Source organism: Euprymna scolopes, chromosome 36, assembly GCF_053919585.1.
Source record: "Euprymna scolopes isolate OS-2025 chromosome 36, ASM5391958v1, whole genome shotgun sequence".
Lineage (NCBI taxonomy): Eukaryota > Metazoa > Mollusca > Cephalopoda > Sepiida > Sepiolidae > Euprymna > Euprymna scolopes.
Genome location: NC_136517.1, coordinates 1005983 through 1028496, shown reverse-complemented (window position 1 = coordinate 1028496; position 22514 = coordinate 1005983). Strand labels below are relative to the sequence as shown.

Genomic DNA, 22514 nt, shown 5'->3' with positions numbered 1-22514 from the left:
CCTTGTTTTATCATTATTTCCATGGCAGGTGCTTGTCTGAACTCCAATCTCTGGTCCCCCCCTCGCCAATCTTTCACGAAAAACACCAGTCTAGCTGAATCCACTGTGAAAAATTTCCTCCACTCCTTATCTGTGCCTAAATCAAAACATGGATTCCATGAACAAAGCTTCTTTCTTAGAACTGCACGCCTGTGGAACTCTGTTCCATCTGCCTGCTTCCCACCTGACTACAACTTGGATATCTTCAAGTCCAATGTTAACAAATTCCTAATGAACCACCCCCTTAAGTAAACACTACATCAAATCTCCACACTAACGTAATGTACTTGCAATAACCCTTATCCCTGAGTGGCTTCCGGGCCTTGATAAGTGGTGACCACTGTGTAAAAAAAAAAAAAAAAAAAAACATGGTAGCCTTCAAATCCAATGTAAACAAGTTCTTGTTGAGCCGTCCCCATAAATAATCATATTGTACCCAATGTACACCATTAACGATTACTACACTACCACCTTACATTCATTAACCCTTATCCTTGACTGGCCTTTTGGCCTTAATAAGTGGTGACTTATTCTCAAGTGGTCTTCGGGCTTTGATAAGTGGTGACTCCTAAGAGAAAACAAAACAAAACATATTGAAGTGGCCTTGTTGAGGATAAAGACTGTATAAGTTGTCATCAAGTTTGAAATCAGCATAAATAAAAGCACACAAATGAAATTGACAAAACTGTCATTTAGCATTTGTTTAGAAATACAACAGAGCACACATGCAGGATTTGCCAATCAGCAATTCAGAACCTGAGTCACTTAATGTCTGGATGCCAAATCCTATTGGTAAATGGTGTTTACACTGCTCGCCACAACAAACTGTAAATATCTCCTTATTGGAAGATCTGTAGAGAGATGCAGCTTGACAGATCATCGAATCACCGATAATATCCACTGGAAATGTGACAAAGACATACACAAGGGCAGATACATAAAAGAGAGAAGTAGTTAACCATCTTTCTTTTTTTTTTTTTTTTTTTTACACAGTGATCACCACTTATCAAGGCCCGGAAGCCACTCAGGGATAAGGGTCTTCAGGCTTTGATAAGTGGTGACTCCTAAGAGAAATAACCTTCTTAGCGACACGCAATATGGTTTCTGTTCTGCTAGATCTACAGCAGATGTGCTAACGGTTATATCTCATAGGATTAGTGAATCTCTCGACAAAGGCTTCATTTCTAGGGCAATTACTCTTGACATATCAAAGGCCTTCGATAATGTTTGGCATAAAGGCCTACTACACAAGATTTCCAGCTACAGTATAACTGGAAATGTTTTCTCGATCATTAAATCATTTCTCACTGATAGGCTCATAAGAGTAGTGGTTGATGGGCAGAAATCAGAGGCCCACAGTATTAATGCTGGAGTCCCTCAGGGGTCCATACTGGGTCCAACTCTCTTCCTGATCTACATCAAAGATCTACCAAAACACATACTAAAAGCTTTCGTTGACATCTATGCTGATGACACTACTATCTATGGCAACACATCAAAGGCCGTAAATGATGATGTTCTCTCTGATTCTCTCTCCTCTGATCTTGAGCGCGTGGTACAGTGGGGAAAGAGGTGGCTGGTTACTTTTAATGCATCTAAGACCAAGCTCCTATCTCTACATCATAAACGCTCTGATCCCCATCTGGCATCAATTGGGATGGATGGCTCTCGTCTGGGAGAGGCCCCGTGTTTTGACAAGCTTCTGGGTTTGACCTTTACTCCTGATTTTAAATGGAACACATACATCAAGTCTGTGGCCAAGGTCGCTGGGAAAATGGTGGGATCTTTCTACCGTTCCAGAAAATATCTCACTAATGATGTAATTCTCTATCTATATAAAAGCCAAGTACATCCAAGGATGAAGTACTGCTGCCACATCTGGGCAGGAGCTGCTAAAAACAGTCTATCCTGCCTTGATAGAGTACAAAATAGACTTTGTGGCTTAGTGGGGATGCCCTTTTCTCTTCCCTGCAACCTCTTTCCCACAGAAGAGATGTAGCGAGCCTGTCTTTGTTCTATCGTTATTTCCATGGTAAGTGCTCGTCTGAGCTCCATTCTCTGGTCCCCCCTTGCCAATCTTTTTCAAAAAACACCCGACTAGCTGAAACCACCGTCAATAATTTTCCCCACTCCTTATCTGTGCCTAAATGAAAACATAGATTCCATGAACAAGGCTTCTTTCTTAGAACTGCACGCCTGTGGAACTCTGTTCCGCTTGCCTGTTTCCCTCCTGACTTCAACCTAGATGTCTTCAAGTCTAACACAAGCAAATTCCTGATGAACCGCCTCCTTAAGTAATGACACTTTATCAATTCTCCAATACTATTGCTCCACTATCCCATTGATTACTGTACACACAATAACCCTTATCCCCGAGTGGCCATTGGGCCTTGATAAGTGGTGAACTCCATGTAAAAAAAAAAAATAAATAAATAAAAATAAAAGACAAGGCTATTTAACTAGACATTGCGATATGGAACAAGCCTGAAAGAATTGCACTCATCAATTTTAAATGACTATGGCCTTAATAGAGCTGAGTGGGAAAAGATAACAAAATATCAGGACCTGAAGAATGATCTAAAAATGACATGGTCTCTGAAATAAATAAATGTTATATCGGTTGTGATAGGAGCAACTGGCTTAATAAAAAAGAAACTTCAATCCCTGGAAGTCTGAGCTGTAGCGAAATACAGATAGCAGCCATGAAGGGAACAACATCTATCCTTAAAAAAGCATTTGGATAGAAATTTAAATCGTAATAGAATCAAGGGAGCTAACTCCAGGAGGAGTTAGCTCCCTTGATCTCTAAAAACTAACTGAAGTAAAATTTTAAAAAAAGTAAAAATGCTCTGAGAAATAGTCAATGGTAGGCGTCCCCACTCGTTTTCTCTCTCTCTGTCCGGATAATGTACCTAAGAGCTATATGCTTTGATTACAATGTCTTTGCATTAATTATTGGTAACAGATAGATGACCTCTAAAGAGTCAGCACCAGTCTCACTCCAGACAGATCCAGTCAACCATCCAGAAGGAGATATTTTTATCTTTTAATCTGTTAGTCTCATAATTAGTTAGTCTAACGAAAACAAGTTCTTGATGAGGCGTCCCACTTGTTAACAAATTTACCGAATTTCCATTACTAACAATTACTATATTGTCCAATTTCTACTGTACACTCTTTAACCCTTATCCTCGAGTGGCCTCTTGGCCTTGATAAGTGGGGATGCCTATGTAAAAAAAAAAAAAAAATTATATTAATAACCTCCAAAGAATCTAAACAGATTATGACATTACTATAAGATATTTATATTTGCCTTGTATATAACGAAATGCCTTCAAAAAGTTTCCAGACTTTTTTTTTTGTATGGGCACTTTTATTGATAGTACACACACGAAACTCTAGTCCCCTTTGAAGTAATCTCCTCTGGCTGCAATGCACTTGTACTGTTCCAACTCCTTTTTAGAAGACCTCATAGAAGTCCTTTTATGTGAGCATGGCAATGACCTTCATCACAGCCTCTTTTATCTCCTCAATTGTCTCATAAGGACAGCCTCTTAGGTTTTCCTTGAGCTTAAGGAATAATCAAAAGTCACAAGGAGCAAGATATGGACTATAAGAAGAGTGAGGAACTGTCTTGATATCCATGTTACTTTCTTATCTTCTCTGAGCACTCTTGGGACAGACTTTGTACAAATCTTCTGCATCTTCAGTTCCTCATGAATAATTGTGTGTACAATTCCTACACTGACATCACTGTGCATTTATTGTCTTTATAGACACATGATGGTCCTTATCTATGAAATTCTTTATTTAGCCAATCAACTGTGGTGTTCTGACCACGTTACTCCTCCCACACCTCTCATCATTCCTCACAGACTCCCTGCCATCCTTGAATCTCTTATGCCAATTAAAAACATGCTCAATTCATGCAAGATGGTCCAAAAGCAGTCTGAAGCATTCCATACGTTTTTGTGGTTTTTTTTCCAAGTTTAAAACAGAATTTTATTGCATATCATTCTTCTAAAGTGTTCTCACGTCCAGATTGCATTTGAAATTCACCAGCTGTGAAAACCAGGCTTAAGTAGGATGTATTCCAATTCCTACTATAGCTGTTCATTTGAACCTGAAATCATAAAAATTGGTCAGTCATCTCCTACAATGTATAGCCATAACATATTGAATGTTCAAGAGTCTACGACAATTTTAAATGCCTGTACAAAAACAGTCTGGAAACTTATTGAAGGCACCTCGTATTGTTGTATAGTAATGTGGCCTTGATGGGAAGGGTGAAGACAGTGTGTAAGTTGTCACCGAATTTGAAACGGACGAAGATAAAAACAGATAAATGAAAGTGATGAGAGGATGAACATTTGTTTAGAAAAATGCACATGTAATTAAAATACTTAATAATTAAAATACTTAATGATTAAAATACTTAATGATTAAAATACTTAATAATTAAAATACTTAATGATGATGAACTCGTTGCACTTGTTCCCTCTCAACGTACGTATCCTTTGACAAACTCGCTTAGCAATAAAATCAAACCCCTTTACTGTTGAGGTCCCTAAACGCCAGAAAGCTTTCTACTCTAATAGTTTCGTCTCTCGAACAGCTAAACTTTGGAATTTCCTTCCTGCTACCTGCCTTCCTGACTACTGATATGCAAAAGTTTAAATCCACATAAACCAACATCTTGTTAATCTTTCCTAAGCATGGTCCCAATTAGTGGTGATACGCCTTGTTTTGGGGTGAACGTGAGTAAAAAAAAAAAAAAAAATAGATGCTCCTCCTCTCCCTCTACCGAATAATAATGTACCTGAGATGATAAAGAGATGTTTTGGTTACAATGTCTTTATGGTAACAATAATCTGTCCAGATCTGCACTCTTGCCAGTGAGTGATCAAGTAATCAAATTGAATAAAAGCCCTTTTTTTATGTTGCGCATATAGTGTTTATTGCATTTTGATCTTTCAACGTTGCTTCTTTTGTTAATGTACTTCTAGTGAGACAGAGACTTCCAATGTTTCTGCGAGAAGTTGCCACGGACCATGAAATGACGCGAAAAATGAAGAGAGCTGCAAATACGATTGACCGATTCAGGTAAGTAGTTTTTCCCATTTTGATGGAAGTCTGCATGAAAGATTAACATCCCTCGAAATGAACAAAGTATATCTTTTAACATCGATCCATTCATTTAGATTAGTTGGTTTGTGTATATATATATATATATATATATATATATATATATATATATATATATATATAAGTGAACATGTGTGTGCCTGTGCACATTTCCCTCTGCAATAACTGTCAATTTTTAGTCTATACTACAGACTCGAAATTTGATATACAGGGTACTGAGATTTGGGAAAATCTTTGTAATCCATTTTTGGCTAAAAATTTGGCTGTTAAAGGGTCGAAGTTCAACGATTGGACCTTTGAGAACTCTACCAAACTCCTCCACCAATTTTGGGTATAAACACTTGAAATTTTAGATATAGGTTCCTTGGACATGGATCTAACTTAATTTGATTTGAGCCCCAAACAATAAATGTTAAGGGGTCATAATAGGGGTCAAAGTTAAAAAAATTGACTGCTTTTTTTTGCTCAACATACACCTCTAAACACCCGGGCAACGCCGGGCTGAAATGTTAGTATATATATATATATAGCAATACACACGGATGATAAAATGCTTTGGATAATTACAGATTTCAAAGGGATTCTGCTAAAATCGTCATGTTTTAAAAACCAAAGTACCTGAAGTCCTCAAAATACCACCGTTTTGTTCAAAAATGAATACTTTCAAATGAATTAATAAATGATAATGTACATTATATATTTTAAGAGTTTTAAACAAATAAAATTATAAAAAATGTTAACATCATAAAACAGCGTTTTCGATAAGATTTTGTAAGGACCCCTACTGATTTGTAAATGATCATACAGCATTTCTCTTAAGAATTTCTTCATGAAAGTCGGAAATTAACTAGAAGAGATATCACTTTTAGTAGATTTGGGTGTCCAAAATTCTGTTGAGAACTCATTTTTTTGTTGTGTTAAAAGAAAAGACTTCAACATGACGAATATGGAAAATTTTGAAAACAAATTTCTTTGGACACCTACTGTTAAATAAATCAGTTTTTTTTTTACTATATTTATCCGTTAAATATAAAATTAAAACCTGCTTTCTCTTGTGGTACCGAGCAATTTAAAATCATGATACCTGGAAAAAAAAAGATCTATTTTAGAAAAGTATCTCAAAATGATCTGTGGAAGCAGCAGCAGCAGCATTAATATCAGCGATAGTATTGTTGTTAAGACTTAAAAAAACAAAAAAAGAGATTGTTAGATATTAAAACAAACAAAACTATTGAAGTAATCAGAATAGATAGATAGTTGAAGGCATAAAGTTCTTTGAATACATATAATTTTTTTTTTTTTTTTTTTTAATTCTGAGTTTGGCATTAAATAACCTGAAAAGGGTTGATATGCCGTTAAACAAAATCAAACCAAACCATAGTATTGCTGTAAACAAACATTTTTTGGTTTTGTTTTTTATTCCAGAACGAATTAATAATTAAAAAAATGAAAATATGGATATAAAAAAATGTTCTTACATATTTAATTGGAACTCATATTATCAGAACATAATTAGCTTAATTAGAGCTATTTGGTTATCAGAATATATAATTAAAGCCATCCCAACCAGTCCGGCATTATTTTAGGTCAAATTTTTAAAATACAGTTCAAAAGACAAGAAAATAAGTTTTGTAAATATGTAACATGTTTGCACTTTTATCCATTACATTAGTTTTTTACGGTGAATTAAACAGTGTTTTGTTTTAAAAAAAAAAACGAAAATGTGAAATATTTTTTTTTGTCTTTTTTACAAATTTTTCAGCAGATTATAATCAAATGGAAACTAATCTACTCGATTATATAAAAAAAAATGCAAAATCAATATTTAAATATTTGTAGGAGGCGCTTAGTTTCAAGTTAAGTTTCTATTTAATTGCTTCCCCGCGAGGGCAGACACAAGGTCAGTTTTTAATGTGAGGAAAATTCAGCTTCCCAAAACGGGTCAATCTGGATAGAAACAAACATAAAAATTGTCTCAGTCATGAAGGATTTCTCCTTCACTGACAGAAAAGGCGAAGTGTAGCATCAGAATACTGCACTGTGATCTTGACCCGAAGTCCAGGTAGAGAAATAAAAAACGTCTTAAACTGGAAAGTTTAGCAAAATAATGTGTCACTTGGACAAGAAATGTAATTGAAAATAAAAACCAAATTTATCCAAAATTTGTGAACGATTTGTTAGCTTTAGCAAAAAGTGTTTTTCGATATTTAAATAAGTGGGCAAAAAATACTTCATAAGTTTTCCAAACGTCACGTTTTCTCTTAGTGACGTCATTTGTTTTAAATGAAATTTATTTTTGTCTATTTGTCGTAATTCTTGTTAAGTTTCACACTCCTCATTTATGTAAGTTTACATATTTAAAAGTGATTTGATGTCCAAAATCTAAGGCATAACATTTACAAAAGCCAATAATTATGACCCACTAACCATAAATATGGGTGTCAAACACTCTCTTAAAAAAAAAACTTCCTTAATCCTACATCTAACCCTAGGTACGAGTGGCAAGCCTCCTCCTCCTAAAACTTTCTTTAACCCTAACAATAATGTTAAGTCCAAGTGGCAAGCTTCTCACCAAACAACGTTCCTTGGTAAGCTACATATAAGATATAAGTATCTAAACAAAAAAAAAAAAAAAAAAAAAAGATCCTTCCTTAAAGAAAAGTGCACATAAAAAAATAAATTGGTCAACTGTCCTAAAACGCTAGAATCGTCTCGAAATGATGACTTATTTTACATTAAATTTATGTAAAACTAACCTTCACTCTAAATTCTAAAATTGTTTTTGTTGTTTCTATCAAGTCTTCACATAATTTTCCTTAGCTCTATCATTAACCCAAAGCCAGAGTGGCAACCTCCCCACCATCTCATAATTGCACAAAGACCCTCTTAAAATCACACATAATCGTCTTTAGAAACAAAAATCTCCTATAGAAAAAAAAATGGTTAACTGCCCTAAAACGCTAAAATGGCTAAAAATGGGGAATCATTTTACATTAAATTCTAAAATAATACTTGTTTATCTTCCATTAAAGTTTTTCAAGATATTCATACGTAATTGCCTACAAAGATAAAATCGCATATTTTGGAGAGGTGGTCAGATAGGGTCAGGGGTTAACGGAAGGTATTAATCTAAAATAATTCCAAAGAAATATATTCATTTTTAAACAGTCCTAGATTTAGATTTCAGTTATTTGTGCATAAAATGCATTACAATTCAGCTTTGAGTTCTCTAACTTATTTTCTTTTAATGAATACATGGCATTTTTAAGGAATTGCAGCATATTTATGTGCATTTACTGTAGATTATTTGGAAACCATTACTTTCTGGAGATTTTCAGTAGCGTATTCTAATTCCTAGCACAAAAATACACATATGGAAAATTTCATTGCTTAGTCTTCTGTTTAAACATATATAGATATAGTATTTTTACTGAAAAAGTAGTGCAAAAAATGTGACAAAACACATATGGTCTTAAAGAGGGGAAAATATCCAAATGTATGAGGCACAAAAATAGTCATAACTTCCTTAATTTTAATTGGATTTTAAAAATTAAAAAAAGATTCTTTCTTAGCTCATCAAGCTCTTTCTACAGATACTAATATTGAAATATTTTAAGCTATTTCAATTTTTTCATGTGTATTGCTAATATATATATGTATGCATGTTAGTGACCTGGCAAGGCCACAGGGGAGACAACCAAAGCAATAAAATTGAAGCTGGCTTGCGGGACAGACACACACACACACACACACACACACATATATATATATATATATATATATATATATATATATATATAACCATAGAAAAGTATTATAGTCTTCAAAAAACCTGCAAATTTTCATGAAGTTTCGCCCCATAGAACCAAAGGCATGAGCATTTCAATATTCCATTTGGCTACTAGTATAGATATATTCCCATATGTGTATATATATTTTCCCAAAACCTCTGGCCTTGATGGAGGGGAGACCAAAACTTGCTGTTATATTTTCAATGATCTAAAATAACAGCAAGGGAAGACTTGATTCCAAATATTTCTCCCCTATCTCTCCTCTTTTTGAAATAGGGTACGATTATGAATATCTCCAGTATCAAATAATCCTTATACACTGTGAAATTTACTTTATGTATGAAAACCAAAGAGGGGAGATACCATATGAGAAATATTTGGAATTGAGTTTCCCCTTGCTGTTATTTCAGATCATTTGAAACCATAGCAGCAAGTTTTAGTTTCCGCTCCATCAAGGCCAGAAGTTTTGGGAAAATATATATACACATATGGGAATATATCTATACTAGTAGCCAAATGGAATATTGAAATGCTCATGCCTTTGGTTCTATGGGGCGAAACTTCATGAAAATTTGCAGGTTTTTTGAAGACTATAATACTCTTCTATGGTTATATATATATATATATATATATATATATATATATATATATATATATATATGTGTGTGTGTGTGTGTCCGTCCCAGATATTTTGTAATTCATATGCAAAAATAGGAAAATAAATGATTATGATTGAAACTTTTTACGACTGTAAAAAAGTGCCATAAATAGGCTCTGGGTGATGGACGATCCTCTTAGTGTGCGACCTTAAGGGCAAATGTCACATAGCCCATTACACAATTCGGATCATTAACTTTCCAACAAGCCTTTATTTGTTAAATTCTGATCAATAATCACTGAGAATTTGAACTTATAAAATTCCCAAAAGAGGTGCCATTTTTTTTTTTTTTACATGATGGTCACCACTTCTCAAGGCCCGGAAGCCACTCAGGGATCAGGGTTATTGCAAGTACAGTACGTTAGTGTGGAGATTTAATGAAGTGTTTACTTAAGGGGGCGGTTCATTAGGAATTTGTTAACGTTGGACTTGAACACATCCAAGTTGTAGTCAGGTGGGAAGCAGGCAGAGGGAACAGAGTTCCACAGGCGTGGAGTTCTAAGAAAGAAGCTTTGTTCATGGAATCCACGTTTTGATTTAGGCACAGATAAAGAGTGGGGGAAATTTTTCACAGTGGATTCAGCTAGACAGGTGCTTTTCGTGAAATATTGGCGAGGGGGGGGGCAGAGATTGGAGCTCAGACGAGCACTTGCCATGGAAATAACGATAAAACAAGGATAGGCTCACAACGTCTCTTCTGTGGGAGAAAGGTTGCAGGGTAGAGAAAAGGGCATCCCCCACTAAGCCACGAAGTTTATTTTGTACTCTGTCAAGGCAGGATAGGCTGTTTTTAGCAGCTCCTTATATATACATACACACCCATAGCCAAATTGAATATTGAAATGCTCATATCATTGGTTCTATGGAACAAAACTACATGAAAATGTGTAGGCTTTTTGAAGATTGTAATACTATCCTACGGTTAAAATTTTATGACAATTGGTTAAAAAGAACCTATATTTTCAAACCAATAAAATATGCCCACATTTGCCTATGTTTGTATATATATAGTGTCCTGGCAGGCAAGCTTTAGTTTTGCTGCTTTCAGATGAATTTTGTTTAGTTGTCTTTCCTGTGGCCTTGCCGGGCCACTAATAGATATACCACCTTTTTTTTTTAATGTTGATACAAAAAAATTAAAATAGAAGATACTATTCACACAAGTAGCAGTGCATCTGATTAGCCTGTCATGTGTGATTGTTTAAATGTTTGTATAATTTTTGTACCTTTAAACATATATATATATATATATATATATATGGAAATGTTTTTTTGATTATAGTTCACCTTTAATTAATCCTTTAATTTGTGAAACTCAATGTAATTACAGAGCATATGACAAATTAAAAATTCAGACATGTCCTAATAAAAGAAAAAAAAAATGAAAAAATCCTTGCAACTTCTCTCCTAATTTTCAGATTTTGTAATCATGCCATATGCATTTATTTTAATAAATTGATAGGTGAGTTAAGGGCAAAATATATTCATTGATTAATATAATTAAATTAATGATTTTGCGCTACAAAACAGGTGCTGTCAAGAATTGTGCTTGTCAACATACTTAAAGGAATAAATTGTAAGATGGACAACATCTTGAAATTTGGAATACAGGCCATTGTAATTTGTTTATTTTGTTTATATATATATATATATACACACGCACATAATTTTTAATAATCATAAATCATCTTTTGTACATTTTCTTCAGTGTACGATTGGGAGTATTCCTTCGTCGTTATCCGATTGCGAGAGTTTTTGTAATTGTCTACATGGTAAGTAGCAATGGTTTATTTGTCACAGCTATTATTATTTTTTGTGTGTGTGTTTTACCAAACAGCTCATTAGGTCAGTGTGTGTATCAGTTATCTAAGCCCGAGCAGTTTTAGATCCACTTATGGCACAACATATAAAATCTTTTCTGTCCAACAGCTTCAGAAAAAGTGTGTAAATAATACATTGCATGATGCAAAGTTTTTGTGGACCTGAGAAAACAAACATTTGATAGTGTAAATAGTGCGTAAAACACTAAACGCATAAACATAATAAATGCGTGAACATAATAAACACTCTGTGTAATCCTCAGCAAACTTGGATGCCTATTATGTTTTGTCAGACAACGACATGGAGACATGAAAGCGCGCTTCCATTTTAGTAATACGCACCCTGAACTATGGGAGTAGTATGCTCTTGTTCTGTCAGCCATGAGTGGGTAGAGGTTCTAAGTAATTTGCATTTGTATTTTTCGGTTGCCCAAAGTGAGAATCTCACTTTTACACTTGATTTTTCCAAGTACTTTAACCTCTGCGTTACGGGTCCTTTCGCAAGGATCCATGGCGCTGTGGTTAGAGTACTTGAAAAATCGATTGTAAAAGTGATATTCTCCTGCAGGTTGAAGATTCAATTCTCAGTGTGGACGACCGAAAAATATAATTGCAAATTACTTAGGACCTCTATCCAGTCATGGCTAATGGAACAAGAACATGCTACTCCCATTAATAAATAAAGGGTTCCGTTTGAAATTCCGTCCAAATTCCTCGAGTTTGACAGAAACATTTGAGTTTGACAAGATACACCTGAAGTTCAGAGATTACATTGACTGAAACGTTGTGAAAATGACACACAAGATGAGAACAGTAGTCTGATGAATCCAAATAATATAAAAAACCAATCCTGATCTCAAAAATTCAGAAATGTCACATCCTGAACCAATAGTTCTTTCGTGTAAAGTAATAAGAAATGGTTATCAGTTCCAACAATAAAATAGAATATCGGTAAAAATTATTTATTCTTTTGTTTAATTTACATATGATTTCTTTAACCTAAGAAAGATACAAATGGATGTAAAACTGTAGCTCAAGTTTGCGTATATGGATGTGGACAGTAGGGATACTCTGAGCGTTTCATCATAATTTCTTTCATCATAATTTCTTTCATCATAATTGCTCTGACCGCCATCACACCCCAATTGAATGACTTATAATTTACGTGACTGAAATGTAAAAAAAAAGATGTGTCCTCTTTAACAAAAGTGAAAAATAGACCAAACAGAAGAAAGTAAATTGATCTCCCTTTACTGTAAATATAGATATAAAATTAGTTCATAGTTTACCCACTATTGTTATTACTGATATTTTTAATGCAAGTTTTTAAAGTAATTTTTGTTTTCAAAAGAACTGTTTTTCTTATTTGTTTTAAAGACCCATTACAATTAATTTTTTTAATTTTTTTTTTTACATGGAGGTCACCACTTATCAAGGCCCGGAGGCCACTCAGGGATAAGGATTATTGCGTGTACAGTGATCAATGAGATAGTATTGTAGTAATCATTAGTATTGGGGGTTTGATAGAGTGTCTTACTTATTTTTTTTATTTTTTTTTTTTTATTACATTTTCACCCCAAACAAGGCAAATTGCCACTTTGGTGCAGGGTGCTACTATCAGGGTCAGCAACTACTGGGGCACTATGTAGGGATTTGGGCAGCAAGATGTCGGTTCACGTTGCACTTGAACTTCTGCATGTCAGTACGGTTAGGGAAGCAGGATCCTGGAATGGAATTCCAGAGTCTAGCGGTTCTGGGGAAGAAACTACTGGAGTAGAAAGATCTTTTACATCTAGGGATCTCTACTGTGTGGGGGTGGGATTTAGCTGCCTGTTGGGTTTGTCGAGGGTGTCTGCGTCGTGGGGGCAAAGTGTCTGCAGTTCGTCAGAGCATTCACCATTAAAATACTTGTAGAACAAGCAGAGGGGTGCAACGTTTCGTCGATGGGACAGAAGCTGAAGTTTAGATGCCAGTTCAGGGCCTATCAGATTGGCGACTCTCTTTTGAACCTTGTCTAGGAGCGAGAGACTAGCAGCAGATGCACCAGCCCAAATATGACAACAATATGCCATACATGGGCGAATGGTGGCCTTATAGAGGTACAGGATACTTTCAGGTGTCAGTAGTTTACTAGCACGGTAGAGAGAGCCTACCTTTTTTGCAGCGACCCTGGCAATGTTTTCAATATAATTGTTCCAGCTCATGTTTCCTGTGAACGTTAGGCCAAGCAGTTTGAAAGATGTACTCTCAGACAGGGAGTCACTGGCTATTGCTATTGGTGGCAGAGAAGGTTTGTTGTAGTTATTGAAGGAAACCAGTTTAGTCTTGGCAGCATTGAATGTGACCATCCATTTATGTCCCCATTCCACTCCAGATTGGAGGTCATCCTCTAGTGTTTTTGCCATTTCTTTAGATATGTGTTCATTTGTTTTCCTGTCATGCCTGTTATAGAGTGTAGTGTCATCAGCATATATACCCATCTCAGAGGCAGTTTTGTCGGGGAGGTCATTAATAAATATCAGGAACAATAGAGGTCCAAGAATAGACCCCTGAGGCACTCCCGCATTTATATCACACTATTTCTCTACTGCTCTCCTTCGACCCAAGACTGCACCATAATAAACAAAGTCTCTGACAGCATAGATACAGTACTCTCCCTCGACACTAGCGCACAAGTACATGTATTTGATGACTTTAATGTCCATCACAAAAACTGGCTTGGATTCTCTACTCACACAGATGCAGCAGGCAGCGCAACTCATAGCTTCTCTATATCTCACTCCCTATCGCAAATTGTTACTTTTCCAACCCGCTTCCCTGATCAGGAAGAACAACACGCATCACTATTAGATCTGTTTTTGACCACAATTCCTGATGATTGTGTAACGAAATCCGACAGCCCACTTGGGAACGCTGATCATGCGGTAATAATGGTTGAAATCGCCCTAAACTCTAGACCCAAAACTGATGAGCCAGTGCTCAAAACAACCAGATATTATAAAAAGGCTGACTGGGAAGCTATCAGAGATCTTATCAGAGACGCCCCATGGGGAAATATTTTTTCTCTTCCTGCTGAACAGTGTGCAACTGAGACCACTGAATGGTTCAAAACTGCAATCGAAGCGCATGTTCCCATGCGGAAATTCTATAGCAAGCCCCACTCTCCCCAATGGTTTACTTCGACTTGCGCAACTGCGATTGCTCAAAGGCAGCATGCATTCCGAAGGTTTAACGGACATAAGTCCAGTTCAAACAGACAAAAGTACATAGAAGCTAGAAGTAACGTTAAGAAAGAAATAGCGACAGCTAAGAGGGAATTTACGGAAACCACTAAAAAACGCATCGAAGCACAAAAATTAGGAACTCGTGACTTCTGGAAAATCTACAACAGTGTAGTAAATAATGGGCAATCAACGATTCCCCCACTAACCAACAATCACGAGGTTCTTTGCTCAGCAACCGAGAAGGCTAACATGCTTGCCAGTCGGTTTGCCTCCAACTCTACACTGGACCCTTTAAACCACCCCCTACCTGACTTTCCTATGCGGACAGACGCCAAGCTAGACGATCTGGAAATCACCCCTGCTCAGGTGCATGCTATCATAAAAAACCTTGACACTTCCAAAGCATGTGGACCCGACCTCATCCCTGCTGTGCTATTAAAAAAGTGCTCAGCCGAAGTAGCTCCAGTTCTCTCCAAACTCTACAACAAATGCCTTAATGAATCTTGCTTTCCGAGCTGCTGGAAAACTGCTTCTGTGGTACCAGTATTCAAGAATTCTGGCGAAAGAACTGACCCATTAAATTATCGTCCTATTAGCCTCCTCCCACTTTTTGCCAAAATATTTGAGATCTTAATTAACCATGCTCTAGTCCAGCACCTTACAGATGCTAAACTTCTGACCGACCATCAATATGGATTTAGACAAGCCCGTTCCACGGCAGACATCCTCACTGTAATCTCTGAACGCATATACCATTCACTGGACAAAGCGGGAGAGGGCAGAGCGGTAGCTCTAGATATATCTAAGGCTTTTGACAGGGTATGGCATGAGGGTCTCCTCAGGAAGATTAGATCTTACGGTATCACTGGTAGAATACTTAACATAATTAAATCCTTCTTAGATAAGAGAAAAATCCAGGTTGTCCTCGACGGTCGTACGTCTAAACAATATAATATAAATGCCGGAGTGCCCCAGGGATCTATCCTTGGTCCTCTGCTGTTCCTGATATTTATAAATGACCTCCCCGATAAAATTGCCTCTGAGATGGGTATATATGCTGATGACACCACACTCTATAGCAGGCACGACAGGAAAACAAATGAACATATATCTAAAGTAATGGCAGAAACACTAGAGGATGACCTCAAATCAGTAGTGGAATGGGGACAAAAATGGATGGTAACGTTCAATGCCACCAAGACAAAACTGGTTTCATTCAATAATTACAGGAAACCTTCTCTACCACCTATAGCAATGGCCAACAACTCTTTAGCTGAGAGTACGTCTTTCAAGCTCCTTGGCCTAACGTTCACAGGAAACATGAGCTGGAACAATTACATCGAGGGCATTGCCAGGGCCGCTGCGAGGAAGGTGGGCTCTCTCTACCGTGCTAGAAAACTTCTAACACCCGAAAGTATCCTGTACCTCTATAAGGCCACTATTCGCCCATGTATGGAGTATTGCTGTCATATTTGGGCCGGTGCATCGGCTACTAGTCTCTCTCTCCTTGACAGGGTTCAAAAGAGAGTCGCAAATCTGATAGGCCCTAAACTGGCATCAAAACTTCAGCCTCTGTCCCATCGTCGAAACGTTGCATCCCTCTGCCTGTTCTACAAGTATTATAATGGTGAATGCTCTGAAGAACTGCAAGCACTTGTGCCCCCACGACGTGAACACCCTCGACAGACCCGACAAGCTGCAAAATCCCACCCCCACACTGTAGAGATCCCTAGATGTAAAAGATCGTTCTACTCCAGTAGTTTCTTCCCCAGAACTGCTAGACTTTGGAATTCCATTCCAGGTCACTGCTTCCCCAACTGTACTGACATGCATAAGTTCAAGTGCAACGTGAACCAACATCTCGCTGCCCTAATCCCTACATAGTGCCCCAGTAGATGTTTCCCCTGATAGTAGCCCCCTACACCAAAGTGGCAATGTGCCTTGTTTGGGGTGAAAATATAATAAAAAAAAAAAAAAAAAAAAAAAAAAAAATTTAGATGTTCGACCGTCAAGGACAACCTGGATTTTTCTCTTATCTAAGAAGGATTTAATTATGCTAAGTATTCTACCAGTGATACCGTATGATTTAATTTTCCTGAGGAGACCCTTGTGCCATACCCTGTCAAAAGCCTTAGATATATCTAGAGCTACCGCTCTTCCCTCCCCCGCTTTGTCCAGTGAATGATATATACGTTCAGAGATTATAGTGAGGATGTCAGCTGTGGAACGGGCTTGTCTAAATCCATATTGTTTGTCAGTCAGAAGTTTAACATCTGTAAGGTGCCAGACTAGAGCATGGTTAATTATGGTCTCAAATATTTTGGTGAAAAGTGGGAGGAGGCTAATGGGGCGATAATTTGATGGGTCAGTTCTTTCGCCAGAATTTTTGAATATTGGTACCACAGAAGCGGTTTTCCAGCAGCCCAGAAAGCAGGATTCATTAAGGCATTTGTTGTAGAGTTTGGAGAGAACTGGAGCTACTTCGGCTGAGCACAGCTGGGATGAGATCAGGTCCACATGCTTTTGAAGTGTCAAGATTTTTTATGATAGCATGTACCTGAGCAGGGGTGATTTTTAGATCGTCTAGCATGGCGTCTGTCCACAAAGGAAAGTCAGGCAGGGGGTGGTTGGAAGGGTCCAGTGTGGAGTTCGAGGCAAACCGGCTAGCAAGCATATTAGCTTTGTCAGTTGCTGAGCAAACAACCTTGTGATTGTTGGTTAGTGGGGGAATTGTTGATTGCCCATTATTTACTACACTGTTGTAGATTTTCCAGAAGTCACGATTTCCCAATTTTTGTGCTTCGATGTGTTTTTTAGTGGTTTCAGTAAATTCTCTCTTGGCTGTCGCTACATCTGGATTTAGGCACAGATAAAGAGTGGGGAAAATTATTGACAGTAGTTTCAGCCAGACGGGTGTTTCTCGTGAAAGATTGGCGAGGGGGGGACGAGAGATTGGAGCTCAGATGAGCACTTGCCATGGAAGTAGCAATAAAAATAAGCTACGAAGTCTATTTTGTACTCTGTCAGGGCAGGATAGGCTGCTTTTAGCAGCTCCTGCCCAGATATGGCAGCAGTACTCCATCCTTGGACGTACTTGGCTTTTATACAGATAGAGAATTACATCAGTAGTGAGATATCTTCTGGAGCAGTAGAAGGATCCCACAATTTTCCCAGCGTCCTTGGCAACAGACCTGATGTACGTGTTCCATTCCAGATCAGGAGTAAAGGTCAGACCCAAAAGCTTGTCAAAACATGGAGCCTCCCCAAGACGAGAGCCATCCATTTCAATTGATGCCAGATGGGGATCAGTGTTGATGATGTAAAGATAGAAGCTTGGTTTTGGATGCATTAAAAGTAACCAGCCACCTCTTCCCCCACTGTATCACGCGCTCAAGATCAGAAGAGAGAGAATTAGAGAGAACCTTGTCATTTACGGCCTTTGATATGTTGCCATAGATGGTCGTGTCATCAGCATAGACGTCAACGAATGATTTAAGTATGTGTTTTGGGAAATCATTGATGTAGATCAGGAAGAGAGTTGGGCTCACGATGGACCCCTGAGAAACTCCAGCATTAATACTGTGGGCCTCTGATTTCTGCCCATCAACCACAACTCTTATGAGCCTATCGGAGAGAAATGATTTAATAATTGAGAAAACATTACCAGTGATATACCATAGCTGGAAATCTTGTGAAGTAAGCCCTTATGCTATATCTTATCGAAGGCCTTTGATATGTCAAGAGCAATTGCCCTGGAAAGGAAGCCTTTGTCAAGAGATTCACTAATCCTATGAGATTAATCCATTAGCACATCTGCTGTAGATCTTGCGGAGCGGAAACCATATTGCATGTTACTAAGAAGGTTGTTTCTGCTGAGGTGGTTGACTACTTCTCTATTTAATATGGATTCCAGCAACTTACTCATGACACACAGGAGACTTATTGGTCTGTACTGAGAGGGAGATGACTTTTCACCTGAATTCTTAAATACAGAGCATACTAATGAGGTTTTCCAAGGTGTTGGAAAACACTTCTCCTTAAGGCAACGCTTAAACAGTTTTGTAAGTATGGGGGCAAGTTCTAGTTGAAGCTTTTTCAACACTATAACTGGAATGCTGTCAGGGTCAGTTGCTTTACTGGAATCAAGGTTCTTGATTAACTTGGCAACCTCACACACAGATATTTGTATGTTGCATAGCGTGTTGTCTGTTATAGGAGGAAATACGGGGAGTTGATGGCCTTCGTCGCAAAGGGTAGAATTAGCTGCAAAGTTCTTGACAAATAGTTTGGCCTTGTCTGATGCTGACGAGATGACCTTAGGTCCATTGATGATGGTTGGGAAAGAATGCACACTTCTGTTCAAGATCCTGTTTGCTATTTGCCAGAACTGGTGGGAACCAAGGCGCTGCTCAGCTACTTTGGATTTAACAGACTGAGCATATAGCTCTCTTGCATTTTTTATTACTCTTTTACAGTGGTTGCTGGCAGTCCTGAAAGCAGCTTTAGTCTCAGTACATCTATTACGTTGGTAGCTATGGAAAAAGTGATATCTGTGCGCGATGGCAGCAGCACATTCTGGGAGAACCATGGCTGGTTGTTAGGTTTTTGTTGGAATTTTTTGGATGGTATGAATTGGTCTATGCCTACAATTAACCATTCAGTCAGGTCTGATACTATGGAAGACACATCCTTTTTAAACATGGAATGCAGAGGTAGATCAGATATGAATGTATGGAAGTTATCCCAGTCAGCCGTAGAGTATCGGTATACAGTACGGTGGAGAGGTACGTCTGAAGATCCCAGAGGAGATAGAACGGAACGTGAACAAAGCTCAGGAGAAGTTGTGAGGAAAAGGTCTAGAAGGCTTGCATACTGACCGGTAGTATTGGGCACATGGGTGGGTTCGTGTACAATCTGAATGAGGTCATAGGCAGTGCCAAAATCATGACAGAACCTCCCATCGTCATCGGTCTTATTTGAGTGGGTCAGTCATTCCACATTGTGGACATTGAAGTCACCGCAAATGTGAATGTTAGCCGAAGGATGAGCAGATTTTAAATTTTTAGTTAATTTTTTAACAAATGAGTTAAATAGAAAATAATAAACTTGCGTTAAAAAATCAATTGTTCATGATTAAATAAGCAGCTGCTTGTATAACTTCATTAAAACAACATTGTAATTAGTTTGTTCAAAATAAATAAAATTATTTTACCTACTATTATGCTATACAACTAATTTTAAGAAATAAGTAGTTCAATAGTTCTTTTTAAAAGTAATTCTTTATGTGAAGGCTGAAATAGACAGAGCAATGTAGAAATTACTATATGAATGTTGTGAGCTGATTTTTTTTTTGTTGAAATATTTTAGAGTTGAGTCTTAGAGGCATGAAAATCAGATTTATTCTGCTTTTGACTAGGTTATCCTGCTTATGACTAGGTTATCCTACCCAGGCTGTCTCAATATTATGACCCTATTCTATTTCTAGGATGAATATTTCAGCTAGTAGATAATGAATATCATTTCGATGTTTTATTTATTTATTTATTTTTTTTCCAGGCTTTACTTCATCTGTGGGTGATGATTGTTTTGCTGACTTACAAACCAGAAATTCATTTATAATTGCAATCGATGTGTACAGATGTATATATGTATGTATGTATGTATGGGTTATATATATTCTAAAAAAAAATACATTATTTATGGAACTGATGACCAAACTTCGTTCAAAATCCCCCAATTTTTTTTTTTTTAATTTTAAGAGAAATTTTTAACTTAAAAAAATTTTTTTCCCATTTTTTCTTTTTTTTTTTTTTTTTTTTTTTTTTGTGTGATTATTTTCTAATCTGGAATTAATAATAATTGTTTGCTTTGCCAGATATTATTTATGTACAACAATTTTTCTTGGTGCCTCATCTGGCTGACCGATATGATTTTAATTAACGTCTTCTAATATATATTTATCATTGCTATCGGCACAGACACATCAAACATAAGAAATTGTAAAAATTTTTACTTCTTCAGAAATCTTCTAAAGTTCAAACGAATAATTAAGATAATGCCCAATAAAGACATGAATATGCAAATAATTTTTGGTGACATTAGACAAAATCAAAGTGAAAAACCATACATGGGTTTTAAACACAACCTGCAATTTTTCCAAAAGTAAAAAAAAAAAATTGGTATTGTGTCTGTTCACTCAATTAGCTGATATTACCGTGAAACTGCAGTAAAATGTGATTTATTGTTATATTGAGAAAACCAAGTTTCTAGATTCATTATGAATAGGTGACCAGAAGAATGAAATATTCAGGATAGCTAAACATGATAAATATGGGTATTGTTGGAGAAAAATGTATTCGGAATAACAATGAAGTGTTTGCAACAAATGAACAAGGAAATGTTATGATGAGAAATTGTTGAATGTTGATGTTTTTTCATATAATCATAAAAATCTAGAAGTTACTGAAGCTGTATTTTGTTTGAATTGAGAAAGGAATGGTATAGGAAGCTGTGAGTAAGCACGATGAAGGCTGGATAACCCTCAAATGTTGTAGCGGAAATGTTGAAGGTTGTGGGTGAAATGTTGAAGGTTGTGGGTGAAATGTTGAAGGTTGTGGATGAAATGTTGAAGGTTGTGGATGAAATGTTGAAGGTTGTGGGTGAAATGTTGAAGGTTGTGGATGAAACAGGCAAATTAAATCCAAAAGAGTACAATTGTGAATTGTTACATGCGTTGAGTTGGTTAGAACGTGTTGTTTCAGTACGTTTCCGCCAACTAATCCTCTGGTCTGCTTTGGGTAGGATTGAAACCGTTATCTTCAAACAATGCTCACCTGGAACCATAGAGACTCAACATCTTTATCCACTACGCCACAGACCCTGAATGAATGCACAAATTATGAAGCTTCATTTCAAAGGATTCTAAAAATAAAAAAACTCTTGACATTGTCAAAGTTTTGTTATCTTGGTGATAGCATTGGAGTGGAGCAGGTGCTGGTGTGATTGCAGGAATTAGGAATGGATGGAGTTTTGTTAAAGGAACTTCTGTCATTACTAATCAGCAGCACATTACCATTGTTGACAAAGGGAAAAGTCTATCAGGCATGTGAAGGTTGAAGACATGCATTTCATGGAGAGAAATGATATGACTGACTTCTAGGAAGATTAAATGTGGGCAAAGGAAGATGTGTGCAAAAGAATAAATTTGTTGAAAGAATGGATTAGAATTCTTGAGTTAAATGTAGCAGGTTTAGTTTACAAAGGTACGCCAATGAAAACGTGGCAGGAATTGATAACGATGAAAAACGAGAAATAAAATCTTGATCAAAGATAAATTTGAACGTCAATTTCTTAAAGTGGTCCAACACATGCCTTCATGTAAAACAGGCAAAGCAAAATGTGATGACGATAAAACTCTATCTGAAAAGATAATGAGTTCTTTGCATGTGCAACATCTGTTGTCTTCAATTTGCTCTGTTCCAATTACAAATCTTTTTTTTTTTTTTTTTTTTTTTAAATTACATTTTCACCCAAAGAAGACAATGTGCGACTTTGATGGCTACTATCTGGAACATAATTTGCAGAGATACTATGTAGGGAGTTGAGTAGCAAGATGTCTGTTTACATTATACTTGAACTTCTGCATGTCAGTACAGTCAGGGAAGCAGGTATCTGAAAGGCAATTCCAAAGTCCAGCAGTCCTAGGGAAGAAATTATTAGAGTAGAAGACTTTCTGGCATTTGGGGGATCACTACTGTATAGGGGTAGGATTTTGCTGCTTGCATTTGGAATTAGAATAATGCAGACCCTCCCCACATACTCTGCTAAAATACAAAAC

The 22514-nt window shown here is 36.9% G+C and overlaps 1 protein-coding gene and 1 long non-coding RNA gene across 2 annotated transcripts in view; both read left to right on the top strand.

Moving 5' to 3' along the window:
* LOC145260278 (golgin subfamily A member 5-like) overlaps window positions 1–20406 on the top strand; it is an 87888-nt gene extending 67482 nt beyond the window's left edge. Inside the window, exons 13-15 of the mRNA XM_080118115.1 lie at window positions 5046–5142; window positions 11342–11405; window positions 20234–20406. Coding sequence (XP_079974241.1) covers window positions 5046–5142; window positions 11342–11405; window positions 20234–20296 — 224 coding nt within the window. The 3' untranslated portion in view covers window positions 20297–20406. The remainder of the gene's footprint in view (window positions 1–5045; window positions 5143–11341; window positions 11406–20233) is intronic.
* Window positions 20407–20629: 223 nt separating this feature from the next.
* On the top strand, window positions 20630–22210 carry LOC145260281 (uncharacterized). The gene is made up of 2 exons (XR_013864268.1): window positions 20630–21287; window positions 21351–22210. It is a non-coding gene; the product is annotated as an uncharacterized LOC145260281 (long non-coding RNA).
* Window positions 22211–22514: the final 304 nt, after the last annotated feature.